This window comes from Lampetra planeri, chromosome 13 (genome assembly GCF_965212315.1).
Source record: "Lampetra planeri chromosome 13, kcLamPlan1.2.h2, whole genome shotgun sequence".
In the NCBI taxonomy this organism is placed as follows: Eukaryota; Metazoa; Chordata; class Hyperoartia; order Petromyzontiformes; family Petromyzontidae; genus Lampetra; species Lampetra planeri.
Window position 1 is genome coordinate 10,350,353 of NC_136119.1, and position 14,937 is coordinate 10,365,289.

General features: G+C 50.8%; 1 protein-coding gene and 4 non-coding genes across 5 annotated transcripts in view; 1 reads left to right on the top strand and 4 right to left on the bottom strand.

The window, feature by feature from the left end:
- Positions 1-14,937, top strand: part of LOC144722059 (lipoxygenase homology domain-containing protein 1-like) — a 97,118-nt gene that overhangs the window by 15,641 nt on the left and 66,540 nt on the right. Inside the window, exons 16-24 of the mRNA XM_078600150.1 lie at positions 1,063-1,223; positions 1,907-1,993; positions 2,617-2,752; positions 3,632-3,786; positions 4,332-4,492; positions 5,505-5,581; positions 7,734-7,930; positions 8,544-8,736; positions 9,074-9,234. Coding sequence (XP_078456276.1) covers positions 1,063-1,223; positions 1,907-1,993; positions 2,617-2,752; positions 3,632-3,786; positions 4,332-4,492; positions 5,505-5,581; positions 7,734-7,930; positions 8,544-8,736; positions 9,074-9,234 — 1,328 coding nt within the window. The remainder of the gene's footprint in view (positions 1-1,062; positions 1,224-1,906; positions 1,994-2,616; positions 2,753-3,631; positions 3,787-4,331; positions 4,493-5,504; positions 5,582-7,733; positions 7,931-8,543; positions 8,737-9,073; positions 9,235-14,937) is intronic.
- Positions 11,459-11,532, bottom strand: TRNAN-GUU (transfer RNA asparagine (anticodon GUU)). Its single transcript has one exon. It is a non-coding gene; the product is annotated as a tRNA-Asn (tRNA).
- Positions 11,905-11,978, bottom strand: TRNAN-GUU (transfer RNA asparagine (anticodon GUU)). Its single transcript has one exon. It is a non-coding gene; the product is annotated as a tRNA-Asn (tRNA).
- TRNAN-GUU (transfer RNA asparagine (anticodon GUU)) lies at positions 12,939-13,012 on the bottom strand. Its single transcript has one exon. It is a non-coding gene; the product is annotated as a tRNA-Asn (tRNA).
- TRNAN-GUU (transfer RNA asparagine (anticodon GUU)) lies at positions 14,249-14,322 on the bottom strand. Its single transcript has one exon. It is a non-coding gene; the product is annotated as a tRNA-Asn (tRNA).

Below are 14,937 nucleotides of genomic sequence, written 5' to 3' on the forward strand. Positions count from 1 at the left end.
CAAATTGGCACGTTTTGTTCACGTGACAAACCTTACTAATTGGCTGTGTCGGGTGGTGGTGCGTTAACGACACATTTAAACTTACGTGATCTAACTCCAAAAACCTTTATTATGAATATTTTGAGATACTTATCCAAATAGGTTTTTTTATACATATCATAGTTGGGTGAGAGAGTTGACATTTCGCCACCATGACGCCCTTGCGGTTCGGTCAACGAATACCGCTCGTCATCGTTCGTGCGCCGGTGCCCAGCCCGCGTCACCGCCACATCTATGCTTCTTATTCTTGGTTCTTTCGGAAAAGTCGCGTAGAAGGGAAATAATAAAATAATAAAAATATAAAACAATTAAATTCTCACGACGTTTCGACTGCAACACAAGCAATCGTCATCAGGTGTGAAATCCACAGCAAGAAAATTTGAAAAAAGTGGCTGTTTTTTATTTTTAACGTCAGCACCACGGACAGCGATTTGGCAGTTGGTCAGATGGACGAGTCCATCTATGTTTGGAAAAGAGGAGGGGGGAGAAGAAGAGAATGGAATGCGGTCTGAAAGTCACCGTAAGCGTGAACACAATCAATTAAGACCCGAAATGGTTTATCAAATCCTTCCAATGATTGCTAAGCCAGAAACCATCTTCTCGGTTGAAATTGTCTCTGTGGTTGTATATGTGGATAGCCTCATAAACGTATCTCTTATAGTAGCCAAATGGCTCGCAGAGAACCTCTGTCTTGGAGAAGTCAACGTCATGATAATTGGTTTTTAACCCTTCTATCTGGCAACAAAACTGACACCTTTTTTGCATAGACCACAATACCTGCAGCCATAATGCATTATGGCTGCAGGTATTGTGGTCTATGCAAACATGACTCCTTGTAAATAAAGGTGTCAGTTTTGTTGCCAAATGAGGTTCCAATGAAGTGAACGTCATGTTTTATATTTTTATTATTTTATTCTTTGTCTTCTACGTGACTTTACCGAAAGAAACAAGAATATGAATCCCTGCAGTCACGAAAGCTTTAAATCAAAATTTAAATCTGTGCTTCCGTCGCCACGCTCGCAGGGCAGCCCTGCTCCGTGTGGGTCCACACGAGCGACGTGCGAAACGCCGGCACGGACGCCAACGTCAGATTCCAGCTGTACGGGGAGCGCGGGCACTCCGAGGAGATCCTCCTCGACAACAAATCGGACAACTTCGAGCGCGGACAGACGGACAAGTTCACCGTAGGTGTCGTCTGGAGCGCGCCCAGATCCTGGGTGCTGATCGGGGCGGCCGCCTGTGATAAAGTTGGAGTCTAGGAAGTTAAACTTTTAACTATTTAAACTATAATTTTTATTTTACCAGGGAAGGCCCACTAAGCTATTTTTCAGAAGCGACCTCGCCACAGATGTGGAAATGTATATCAGCCAAATACTCTTAAACGCATGTTTTCTAAAGTTCATGGTGTCAGCTTGTTCACTGATGACAGTTAAAAAAAACTTTTTTTTGCTTAATCTGGGGGAAAAAGGTCCAGATTTGAGTATTTAAAACGTAAATTTCCGTTTGACTGCCATGCAATGAAGATATCTAAAGCGGCAGATGTGGGAAAGTGCGGCACCGCTATTATGGACAGGAGGCTGCGCGAAGCAGTCATCCTGTGATATCACCTTCGATGGGCCAATCTCCCCACGCCTTTGCCGGTCGTGAGGATTATTTGACCATACTTCACCATGATGGTCAGTTTGCGGGTCGGCGTAGGTGGGGAACAGCCCCCCCCCCACCCCCCCCAGCAGCCGATTGACAAAAGACTGGGAGCTGTCCATCGTTATGTACCAAGGTTTGGGAAACTGCAGGTGACCTGTAAAGCTGAGCCCACGAGGTTCGCGTCCCTCCTGTCGCGTGTCGCGTGCTGTTGCCGGGGATGCAGGTGGAGCTGCCGGACCTGGGGCCGCTGTACAAGATGCGCGTGTGGCACGACTGCACGCACCCCTTCGCTGGCTGGCACCTGGACAAGGTGCGGCAGCCACTGGTCGCAACTCGCCCGCGTGTGTGTCGTTGTACCTGGTGCGGTGTGCAAACATTTGGGGAGACAAAGGCGGCTGGGCGTCGTAGTGGCCACTCACCTCCTCCTCGAGGCCTGTCCCGGCCTTCATAGGAGCTGGCTAATAGCACTTGACCCAGCAGTCTGTTCAGGCTACATGGGGAATCTTTGCATTTTTTGTCGTATATTTATGGTGGGGAATGGTGGCAATTTGGTGACCCGAGTTCGATTCCTAGCCACGACCAACATCCAGTGGCGAGCGGTATATTAATTTATTCTGGACCTCCCCTAGGTCAATTCAACCTTAAATGAGTACCTGGTGTGGTGTAACAAATATCTGGGGGAATCCAAGACGGCAGGACGTGGCGATGGCCGCATAACCCCCCGTGCACCGTGCTGTGTGTGAACACACACAGCATGGCGCACAAAGGCGGCCGGGCATGATGATGACCACCGACCCCTTCGTGTGCCGTGTTATCGAGTAGCAAGTGCCACTTGCTAACAGCACTTGCCCCGAAAGTCTGTTAAGGCTACACGGGGGGGGGGGGGGGGGGGGGATCTCCGTGTGCGTGACTGCGCATCACCCGCGACTGCAGGTGAGCGTGTGGATTGCGGGCGGACGTGAGCGCTACACGTTCAAGTGCGGGCGCTGGCTGGACGTGAACGAGGGAGACGGGGAGATCGTGCGGGAGCTGCCGGCTGAGGGCCCCTCCGTCCGCCAGCCGCTGCCAGGTGTGTGCAAGCACACGGCCGGCTCGTATAAAATACCCACAATGCTTTGCACAGCACTGGCGTAAATGTGGTCGGAAGACCCACGATGCCTCGCAAGGCACCAGGAGGAGTGCCCATAATGCGTGGATAGGCTGAACGAGATGTTGGATCCAGCAGCATCCCTGAACGGCGTCACGGGAGATGAGTGGGCCTGCAAATGCGAATTCAACCCCGGTGAAGCCTTGGGAGCTGAATGGAGTTCAAGAGAATAAAATAATAATAAATGAAAATAAATCAATTAAATCACGACGTTTCGGAGGCAACACAAGTCTCCGTCTTCAGGTGGGACCGTGACAGCTAAATCACTTGATACAGTAAATTTAGCTGTGACGGTCCCACCTGAAGACGAAGACTTGTGCTGCTTCCGAAATGTCGTGATTTAATTGATTTTAATTTCATTTATTATTATTTATTATTTTTTACCTACGTGACTTTACCGAAAAAACCTAAGAGTATGAATCCGTGCAGTCACGAAAGCTTCAAATCTAGAAAAAAAGATTTGGATACCTGATGCATAAATGGACAATTAAAAACTCTCCAGTCTGTGACTTTGGTCATCCAGAACAGACCATACAATGTGTAACGACGTAATGCCCGATCCACAAACGAGGAGACATCACAGCGATACACTCCGCTGCTTCTGACGCAGTTATGCCGCTTGACCACCTGAATGAGAAATTCTACTTGTTGCTCTGCATCTACATGCGCCGTACCAAAGCAGAAGTTGGCCTGCTTGCCCGCCTGTACCCGCTTTCCTGCTGACCTGCCTCGGTTGATTCATGGCGCTAAACCCCTCTCTGGCCCCCCTCTTCCCCACCCGCCGTGTCCGGCCGCGCGCAGTCGTGCAGTACGCGGTGCTGGTGGAGACGGGGAAGTGCGCGGGTGCCGGCACGGACGCCGCCGTCTCGTTGTGCCTCTACGGCGAGCGCGGGGACACGGGCAACCGCGTGCTGCAGCGGAGCTCGTCGCACCGCAACAAGTTCGAGCGCGGGAACGTGAGTCCCCCCCCGGAGCCACCGCCGTGCCGTGGAGACTCGGCGTCGGGAGGGAGACTTGGTCTTCCACGACCGATTAAGCGGAGGTTTTAGACATAGAGTCACGTGCGGCCGCACGGAGGCGGAGGTTGTCCGTGCCGGCACCGCGCACGCCCCCCGTGCGGACCGTCAAGCTCGCAGTTTATCACTCTGGGCGGCATTATTGTGTTATTACTTTTGTTGTTTCCAGTTTCGGTTCATACGACCTCACGAGTGACAATGCCGTTACGGTGCTCTGCGATTGCACACGCTCCGCACTGCATTCTATACGCGTTGGATTGCTACCGTCCTCACGTTAACCTCAGCTTCCAACACGATCATGGCAAAAATGCGTTGTTGTACCGTACTCCTACGCTCCCACATCTGTGCTCCACGCCTCCACCAAACCCGCACGGGCCAAAATGGCTGTTCACACGGCGCAGAGAAACACCCATCCAGCAGTGGAATCACACGGGTGGGGGGGTCCTGTGTGTGCATGCGGGCGTGTGCGCACGTGTTCGGTGCAGACCGACGAGTTCGTGCTGGAGGCCGTGAGCCTGGGCCGGCTCGACCGAGTGAGAATCGGCCATGACGGCAAGGGGTCCAGCGCCGGGTGGTTCCTGGAGCGAGTCGAGGTGCGAGACAAGAGTCGGCCAGAGGGCCCAGCCCAGGTGTTCCCATGCAGCAGGTGAGACTCCCTCCATAATTTATTCATTCTTTCATTTTTATTTCCATTTACGCACTGCGCTACCTGATCGCGTCAAGGAGAAATAAAGCATCGCGCGAACTCCGGTCATCCGTGTAGCAACAGCAGCAGCAGCGGTTTATGGATAGCTATCGAATTAAAACTGGACGTAGTCAACTGTGGTAATCGTAGGTGTGGGGAAAGGACCACAAACTAAACACAAAAAATCAGTTCTAAATAAATTAGTAAAAAAAAATTGCTCCAGTGGCTTCCTAATATCGGAAGAGCGTTCCAGATGGCCGCAGAAGCGCATCTGAGAGTGCGCGATGCAGTGACGACTGCCTTTGATGGTTAAAATTTCCGTTCACAAGGATGAGCTGGGTGCATTCGTATGGCTAGGTTACCAATTGGCACAGCGAGGAGCACACGCTCGCTCGAGTCTGTGAACCCATAACACCGTCTCAGTTTCGTGACCTCCATCCTCAAATGTTGTGGTGATGTCACCGGCATTAGTGGCGAAGAGTGACTTTTGTTGTTGTTAGGAACGGCTTATTTTGCGATGTGGCAAAATGTTATGAATTTGAGAACATCACTTTCATTTTAAGTAGTAATTGACATTTAACGAGTACACAAGTCAGAACTCTGATACGTACATCTCTATCAGAGTTACACAGCTATACTTTATAGTTTACTTCTCATTAATACAAGCCAGGTGGAAACCCGCTTAGCTTTGGAGCACTGACATGGTCAGACTGAAATCTGCCATCATCGCAGGAAAGAGAGGTTTAATTCAATGCAACTTTGATAAACAATATAAAGTATGTAAACACAATCGTGAGCTTCGCTGGCGATAAACAGGAATCACAGTCAAAGAAGCACTTACACAAAGCTCCAGACAAGCAAATGGGGCTGGAGTTCACCCCTGTTGGTGACCCGAACTCAACCGGTGGAAATTCCACCTTCCCATGGTAGAGGACAACCTTCGACTGCGTGTGTGTGCGTGTGTTCGCTGCAGGTGGCTATCCGAGGGCGAGGACGACGGACAGATCGTAAGGGAGCTGCTGCCCTCAGGACACTCGCAGATTCTCAAGAGTAAGAGGCTCGCACGTGCAGGTGGTTGGGAGGTTCACAGGGCCAAGACCAAAACTAAACGATTTTTATTTGACCTGGTGAGGCCCACTGAGCTAAATAGCTCTTTTTTTCAGAAGCAACCTGGCTATCGGAAATGACAGCGCGACGAAGTGGCTTATCGCGTGGAAATTTATAGCAGCCAAATGCTTTGAACGCAAGTTGATGATTATAAATGTGGAAGGAAAGAACGGAGGACCCGGAGAAGAATCCACGCGACAACGGGGAGAGAGACACGCAAACTCCAAGTATACAGCAGGCGTCAGGGTCAGAATCGAACCCACGATCTCGCCACGGTGGCCAGGAGATGTTAACTACCTCGCGGTTTGCAGTTAATCCGGGTCTCCAAGTGCAGCGCGTTGGTGGGCCCAGCCCCAGTAATGAACGACCGCACGCATTAAAAGTGTTGGGGCCGCTGGTCCCCGAAGTCCCTCCCTGCTCCGTGCCTATGGCAGGGGCTCTGCCGTGCGCCGACCCCTCGCTGCTCTGCGAGCAGCTGCTGCCGTCGCTGGGCTCATCGCCCGACGGCTCCCCTCCCTGGTCCGTCCCTCCGCGAGCTCGTGTGAGAGGCATAGCTCGCCGCACGCCCTCGTTCACCTGCAGACGCTGCGTTGTCTCTCCACGGATCACGCGCTATTAAACGGGGGTCAGGGGTCAGAGGGCGAACGACGCTGCCCTCACACTGCGCGAGTCCCGGCGGCGACAGACGGAGCGGGGACCTGCGAACGCACCGACCCCTTCCCCCACACTACGAGCGCACACACCTGCACACACGCGACACCCACTCGTTCGCCGCTCTCCGCAGCGCTCACTCACGTGGCGAACCACTGTGTACACATGCACACCCACACGCTCACACTGCTCGACAAGATCACGCGAGGCCACGCTTCGCTATTTATGATTTATTATTCGCTACCTGGCAACTAATGTTGAATCAGTGAGTCGACGAGGCTGGCCTATTCCACTAAACCTGTACCTATTCCTTATCTATCGGCTATTATCCTACTTCACCTTCTTACTCCCTGTTAGATGCCCACGGCGGTTCGTTGATCCCGTACTCGCAGCGTGCCTCGATGCGTCTCACGGACGTTCGGGTCGCTGGACTGGAGAGCGTCCTGTCGCCTGGCGCTGGAGAGAAGAGAGCCCGATTTCCCCTTTGCACCCACTATTTATCCTCCCTACCTCAAAGGGTGTCGGCTCTGAACAATGGGCTCGCGCCCCTCTGGCACGCGCACCGCGGTTCCGGGAGCCTGTGATATGCTAATCAGTGTGCGGCGTTGCGCGGCGTAAATTCTAATTAATCCCCTCCCTAACAATGGTGCCTGCGCGCTCAAGCGTAATTATCCCAACCATCCGTGACTATGCGCAAGAGCCCCTGCGGTCCCGCTACTCATGCTGTCCCGTCCCTCCCCTGCTTGCCCCGTCGACACGTGGGTGGTGTGTGTGGGGGATGCGCTTCAACCGCGGTGGCCGAATGCCCCTCGCCGCGGCCATACCATCTTAAGGCAGGTCGCAGCGCCGCGGTGCAACGTAGCGTCGGGGGAGGCCGTCCAATTCCCTGATCGCCGGAAACCGTGAGAGTTAATCCCGATAAGGGTTTCTCGGATAAAAACCGGTCGATCAGGTGACCTTCCCTTCCAGCTCTATGGGGGGGGAAATGCGTGCGGGTGTGTTCATGTGAGGTGAGGTGAGGGGGACGAGGGGTTGGCTCCGTTGCTTGGTGGTGGCGAGGTCGGGGATGGGGCGCCTGCCGAACGGCTTCGTGGCGGCGGCATCACAAAAGCAACTCGTAAAATTCTAGATTTGAAGCTTTCGTGACTGCAAGGATTCATATTCTTAGCTTAAGTTTTTTCGGTAAAGTCACGTAGGTAAAAAAGTTAAAATTAAGCTGTGTAACTCTGATAGAGATGAAACGTCGTGATTTTTATTTTATTTTAATTTTAATTTTACTTTTATTAATTTAAATTTTTTACCAACGTGACTTTACCGAAAAAACCTAAGAATACACCTCGTAAAAGTTGTGTGTTGTGGCTTAATTTGACTGGCGATGACTGACGATGACAACCCAGCGTCCTGTCTCCCCGTCCCCGGGGCCCTGTGCGATCGCTGCCGGCAGACATCAGCTACCACGTGAAGGTGCGCACGGGGGACGTACGCAACGGCGGTACGGACGCCAACGTGTACGTGCGTCTCGTCGGCGAGGCGGGCGAGACCGCCAAGATCCCGCTCCGCACCTCCGCCAACAAGACCGGGAACAAGTTCGAGCGTGGACGCGTCGACGTGTTCACCATCGAGGGCGGCGACATCGGGAAGGTGCGACCGCGGCGGCCATTTTGAGGGAGTTGCCTTGTAGTCCTTCCTGCGTCGCCGACACGCCAGGCAACCCTCCGCAATAACCGGGTCCTACGGTTATTCAACCACACATTTGGAATCGACGTGCGTTGAGAGTATTTGGCTGCTAAACATTTCTACGTGATAAGCCACTCCGGTGAGCAATCGTTTGTGGCCAGGTGGCTTCTGAAAAAGAACTCTAAAGCTCGGTGGACCTTACCTGGTAAAATAACAATTTTGTTTTTTACATTTTTTATTTTGAATCTGGCGCGACCTCTTGTCGCGGTCTCGTGCCATCAGTCTGATCTCTTCCCGCGAGACGCTACGCCCTTCCAAGCCGTTCAGTTTCCAACTGATCAGCGTTCGCTGCCGTTTTCCAGCACCCGCACAGAAAGGCCCGCTGCGCCCTTCCCTACCTCTTCGGCGCCACGCGAGATGTATCGAGCGATGAAACCCAATTGAACGTGGCACCCTTTTGCGACACGAAACAAATTTGATTATTAGCCGTGCGTATGGCCACCCGCTAGGCGAGTCGCCGTTGACCGGGCTGCGGGCGCGGCGGATGTCGCGGTCGGTGCCCGACGGTCGCGCACAGGTGCGCCGCCTGGTGATCGGACACGACGACTCGGGGCCCGGCGCCGGCTGGTTCCTGGAGGGTGTGGAGGTGGAGGTGCCCGCGCAGGGGCTCGTGTACACGTTCCCCTGCGGGCGCTGGCTCGCCTCGGACGAGGGCGACCGCCGTACGGAGGTGGAGCTGCAGCCGGGGCAGGTCCAAGAGCGCAACAAGCGTACGTGCCTCCTCCTCCTCCGTTACCGCCATCACCAGAGCCACATTACTACTCGGGTGGGAGATGCCTTGATGGCAATGTGGACAAGCTCACACCTCCTGGCTGTTTTGTACACCTATGTATTTAGCCTTTTCATTAATCCACTGCTGGATGAGGGTGCCTCGCCATGCCGCGCGGGGCAGCGGGCGTTATGTGATCGTATTTTTCCCCGCACTGATCGGTGCCGTGTTGGTAAAACGCCCGGGGAGAGCACGTACGTGGGGGGCAGCCTCGTACAGCCCAATGGATCTTGCTCTGTGCCGCCCGTGATGCCAGTAAATCCCACGCTGCCACGCAGTGATCAACTACGAGGTGACGGTTCGCACGGGGGACGTGCGCGGCGCCGGCACGGACGCCGCCGTCTTCGTGCAGCTGTACGGCGAGCGCGGCAAGACGGAGCAGAAGACGCTGGCAAGCCGCTCCGACAGCTTCGAGAAGGGCGCCACCGACGTCTTCAAGGTGCGTCCGTGTGTCCACCACCACCATCATCATAAAAACGACAGAAACCATTAGCCACTTAAGCGGCGGTAACGACGACGTCACCACGGTGCCTGTGCCACGCCAGGTGCACTTTGAGGCCACGTGCAGTGTCGAAAGCTCGCTGACAGGTCATGTGACACACCCACGTGACTGAGATGACGAGCAGATGCACCAGCTTTGTCACCTCTTGCGCCAACATACTGCATTTTAGTCGCACGGCTCTCCGCTCGTTATTGTGCTCCTCTGCCCTCCGATGTTGCTGGAGGTCGACTGCCCCCAACTGCCCAGTGACTTCCTTGACGAGCCTCCTCCTTAGAGGCCGATCTTGACACCGCCGGTACCTGTCTTCGGCAAGTCCAATCACCACCACTCGCAGTAGCAGCAGCGAGCTGTGTGGTGCAAAGCGAAGTGGTGACACCCGTCGCACCTGTTCCCTGTTTACTTGCGGTGATCGCGCAGGTATCTTTGTTCACGGTCCACCGATATGGTTTTAGGAGGCCCCGGGGCAAAATGCTGAATAAGGGCCTCAAAAAGGGTCCCCGTTGGGCCTTCTGCAGAGCACCGTTCACTTAGCAGACCTCGTATCACGCTGGGACAGGTGCTTGGCTGGACTGCAGCAAAAAAATTGGAATGTTGACACGAGATATGAGGTGCTTTGACTCGACAGGAGATACTGGTTTCAGCAAATGGCTTCGCTAACCCACCTGGATGGGTTTAACCCTGCTGCATGTGTGCTGAACTTCTTTCGCGCCGTACGTAGCCAACCGTGCTAATCGGAGGTGCGAAATGAGTGTCGTCGGCTCGGAATTGCGTCGATTTTTTCTCTTGCAACTCCACTTTCCTCCGGCTTGCTAAATAAGAGCGAGAAAATTGGATGAACGTGCCAAACGGGACCCTCCTGAAAAGGGGTCTTGAAAAATCAACGAGCTTTCCGTTGATGAGTTAACGACTCAAGATGATGATTATTAGACACAAGAATCAATGGATGCTTCCATGGCGTACTGCTTTGCACACTGGATCTGCAATCCAGAGGTCGCAGGTTTGGTTTGATCTGTGAGCGGTAGGAGATGTTGTTGATGTTTAAACAGGGAGGTTTATGGAGCGCACACGAACGCGCGTTTGGAAGGCTACGAGTTGACGTCTCTGTCCTCGGTCAATTGAGTCCATGAGTCAGATGTGGTTGCTAAAACAGGAACCACTTTGGAAGCGATCAACGGTCGCCATGCCCACTATGTTGACCCTGTAAAGACAAATTGTTTTTTTTTATAATTTACCCGTCGAACTCAGTCTATGAGTTGAAATCAAGATAGCCAGCCGAATTGTGCAGTACGGTGTGAACCTTATGAAGCCAGACTGTGTAAGAAGTCGGAAAGTCTGCTGAAGTAAAGAAATAAGCCCCGACCCAAGATGACTTAGGCGCTAATTAAACTGCGCACAGGGCGTCGAGTTTACGTGCAAATCGCGTGGGGCGCTTTTTAAAAATAATATAAAGTGCAAGACGCCACGCATGGTTAGTGTTGTACTGTACGGTCAATGCAGTCGATGGCGCACGTGTAAACAACCACCAATTCTAAAGCTATTTACAGTGTTGGCCTGGTCTGTTGTGAACCTATCTACGGCGTTAATCGCGCCGAATGCTTTGCTAAGGATTTCCCCCTCACGCTCGCTCGCTCGCATCGTCACTTTGTCAGCTGAAGGTGTTTTACATTCACTTTACATCAAACGAACTCATCTTCTTGGTTCTTTCGGTGAAGTCACGTCGAATGGAAATAATACAATAATTTAATTATGCTTTATTTTTTATTATTTTATTACTTCCCTTCTACGTGACTGTTCTTCTTCACCTGAGGACGGCTGCTTGCGTTGTGGCCGAAACGTCGTGAGAATTATTTTATTATGTTTATTTTTTTATTATTTTATTACTTCCCTTCTACATGACTTTACCGAAAGAACCAAGAAGATGAATCCCTGCAGTCACGAAGGCTTTAAATCGAAATCAAACGAACTCTTACAAGGCCACGACTATGAGCCGTACGCGGCACCTGATTGTTTCGCCTTTGAAAGGTGAAACAATAGCTGTTACAGCACGATTAGGTTTAGTCGTCTCCGCACGTCTTGAAATGCGTTTTTATTGTCGTTGTTGTTTGTCTTCCCGCCGCCCCGAAACGTCTAAAATAAAATAAGTAGAAAAAAAGATTTGCGACGTCCCTGGGTGGGCTTGAACCACCAACCTTCCGGTTAACAGCCGAACGCGCTAACCAATTGCGCCACAGAGACAGCTGCAAGGAACCACTTGCTGTTCCTTGTTTAGTGAATTACGGTAATGACACTCGTATTGACTTTGGGGCCGTCCATAAATGATGTCATGCACCTGGGGGGGGGGGGGGGTCAGACATTTGTGACGATGTGTGACGATGGGGGGGGGTTGAGAAATGTGACGTCACGGAAAAATGCGCAACTTTAAATAAATATAGACAACACGTTCTACTTAATTAAATAGACTTTGTAATAAATGTTTTATTTTGGGAGAGGGGGGGGGTAGAGCTTTGTGACGTCATATTTAAGGGGGGTCTCACTTTTTGTGACGCCGTGTGACGAGGGGGGCAGGTCAAAGTTAACGTTAACTTCGTGTACAAAAATAACAAAGATCGTCCCTGGGTGGGCTTGAACCACCAACCTTCCGGTTAACAGCCGAACGCGCTAACCAATTGCGCCACAGAGACAGCTGCGTGAGAACTGTCGACCGTTCCAACCTTAAGGCGTCTTCTCAATGATATTCAACTGTGAATAAACATTCATCCAGCATTGACCGCGCACAAACAAAACAAACTCACAAACACTTAACACGCTCGCGAACACCGAAAAGCATTTGCTCTGAGGCTTTAAGCTCCCAGATATCAGCCACGGGCATCAGAGGTTGGCGTGTCCTGTGCTGTACCTGTACGTAACACATTACGACTGATTGCGAGCCATTGTAGCGCATTGGGAGAACATTGAAACGCTCAAAAACATTTTGTTGGCAACGTAACTTGGATTGACTGCTTCCGACTAGCAAGTTTTCCATCTCAAAGTTGGTGTCTCAAACACGCGACGGTTCCATCTGTTGATGCCTCCAGCAGTTCTTTGAAGTTGCTCTTCGTGAGTCGTTCATCACCACACTCCGTGTGAAACATTCCACTTTCCTTCCATGTCCGCAATATTCACGTTCACTGGCCTGCACTGGCAGCTAGGTCTCGGCAAGGTAAGGTAAAAGGTCAAAAGCAACGAGCTTACCTTTACCCTACCTTTTACCCTTACCCCATACATATTACCCGATTACAGGGTAATTACTGGGGTACTACACATGAACAAGGTTTATAACAGGTAAATGTTAGGTAGGTCGCTTTATTCATATAGAATACTCTCGATGATTCCAATTTTAAATGGAGGCCACGGACTGCGCCACGGAGCTTTTAGCGAGCGGTAAACACCGGGTAATACTTTGCGCTACCTTCCCCCTATACCTTTACCATTTTACCCGGTAAAAATGGTAAATTACCTTACCTTGCCGAGGCCTACTGGCAGCGGTGAGCGTAGTTCTTAAAAGTATGTTTTTTTTCTAATTGCACGAGAATTTCTCAGCATGCACATACATTTAAATCGAGCAATTAAAATGTACCTTATTGTGGAAAAAAAAAATCACTCGTCCCTGGGTGGGCTTGAACCACCAACCTTCCGGTTAACAGCCGAACGCGCTAACCAATTGCGCCACAGAGACAGCTGCAGTGGCTTTCTGTCTGTGTCCCTGCTGACACTAAGCCGTGTTCATTGATTGGGGTAACAGAAGATGAATAATGCGTGGAAAAGTTAATATCCAGCTTGCTACATTCCCTTATTTAAACAAGGCATTGATCTGCAGGTGGGGATGTATTATAATCCCCATCTCTTCATGTTCCACCAACCATTTTCCATGTCATCAAATGATATTCATATGCAACTACACCAAATAAGAAAAATTACCGCTGTTTACTAATATAATAAGCCAATAATGTGACGTCACTCCACGTGAGCCCCCCCCCCCTAATTAATAATCATGAGCAGGTGACGTCACTTCACATGCCGCACTCCTACCCAATAACCATGAGGGGGTGACGTCACTCAACATGCCGCACTCCTCCCTAATAACCATGAGGGAGTGACGTCACTCCACATGCCGCACTCCTCCCTAATAACCATGAGGGGGTGACGTCACTCCACATGCCGCACTCCTCCCTAATAACCATGAGGGGGTGTAGTCACTCCACATGCCGCACTTCTACCCAATAACCATGAGGGGGTGACGTCACTCCACATGCCGCACTCCTCCCTAATATCCATGAGCGGGTGACGTCACTCCACATGCCGCACTCCTCCCTAATAGCCATGAGGGGGTGACGTCACTCCACATGCCGCACTCCTCCCTAATAACCATGAGGGGGTGACGTCACTCCACATGGGCCCCCTCCCCCTCATTAATAATGTTGAGCTGAACAATTTTTGTACTGAATATTTCAGATTCACTGCAATATACACCCGTCCTTGTACGGGCAAACAAGCTAGTTCATCATTAAATGCTAAATCTGATGAGTTCAGGAACCCTGTGTAAATCGTATTTCTCCAGCATGTTAAGATTAACGCTCAAACTGCGAACCAACAGCAATTGAATTTAGATACTTCTGGGGTGCAAAATATCCTCAGTTGCGTCCCTCGATGGGTTCCATCTTTTGATGTCTCCAGCAGTACTTTGAAGTTGCTCTCCGTGAGTCGTTCATCACCACACCCGTGTGAAACATTCCACTTTCCTTCCATGTCCGCAATGTTCACGTTCACTGGCCTGCACTGGCCTGCACTGGCAGTGGTGAGCGAGGTTCTGAAAAGTATGTTTTTTTTCTAATTGCACGAGCATTTGTCAGCATGCACGTACATTTAAATAGAGCAATTAAAATGTAACTTATTGTGAAAAAAAACAATCACGCGTCCCTGGGTGGGCTTGAACCACCAACCTTCCGGTTAACAGCCGAACGCGCTAACCAATTGCGCCACAGAGACAGCTGCAAGAAACCACCTGCAGTTCCATGTTTGAGGAATCACTGACATTCGCTGTCGTAAAATATAATCGATTACACTGGTCAACACACTTTTCTGGCATAAGGTATTCCAACGGTTTTAAGGTAATTTTGGGGTGCTGATTCCAAATCTGGCATCAGTTTTTGTTTATCACATCAGGTTTTTGAGATATCAAATATTGCATTTTCAATAAAAACTGCATAAGAAAAATATTAAATAAATGTGGATGTCTACATAAAATGATATTATAAACACAATATCCAAAATATACAGCACCATATTTTAACACTAAAGCAGTCACTGACTCGCAACAACTTGCAATCATAAGTGACAGAGTTAATTTCGGGTAAAATCAAGGAAACTGTGGTATGCCGATAGCATAAAAATGAGATGTGTTATAACAAATCTGAGATCAGTCTAAAACGGCAGCAAAAGTCCAGGGAAGAATTTTTTTTTTGTTGACCAGTGTTATTGACTTTGTGTGATCAAAATATACTCACAGAGTCCCATTTCGGTTGACAGGCGAAGGCGCTAACCAATTGCGCCATAGAGACCGCTCGTAACACACTCAGCTGACCGCGTGGTCTCCAAAGCCCA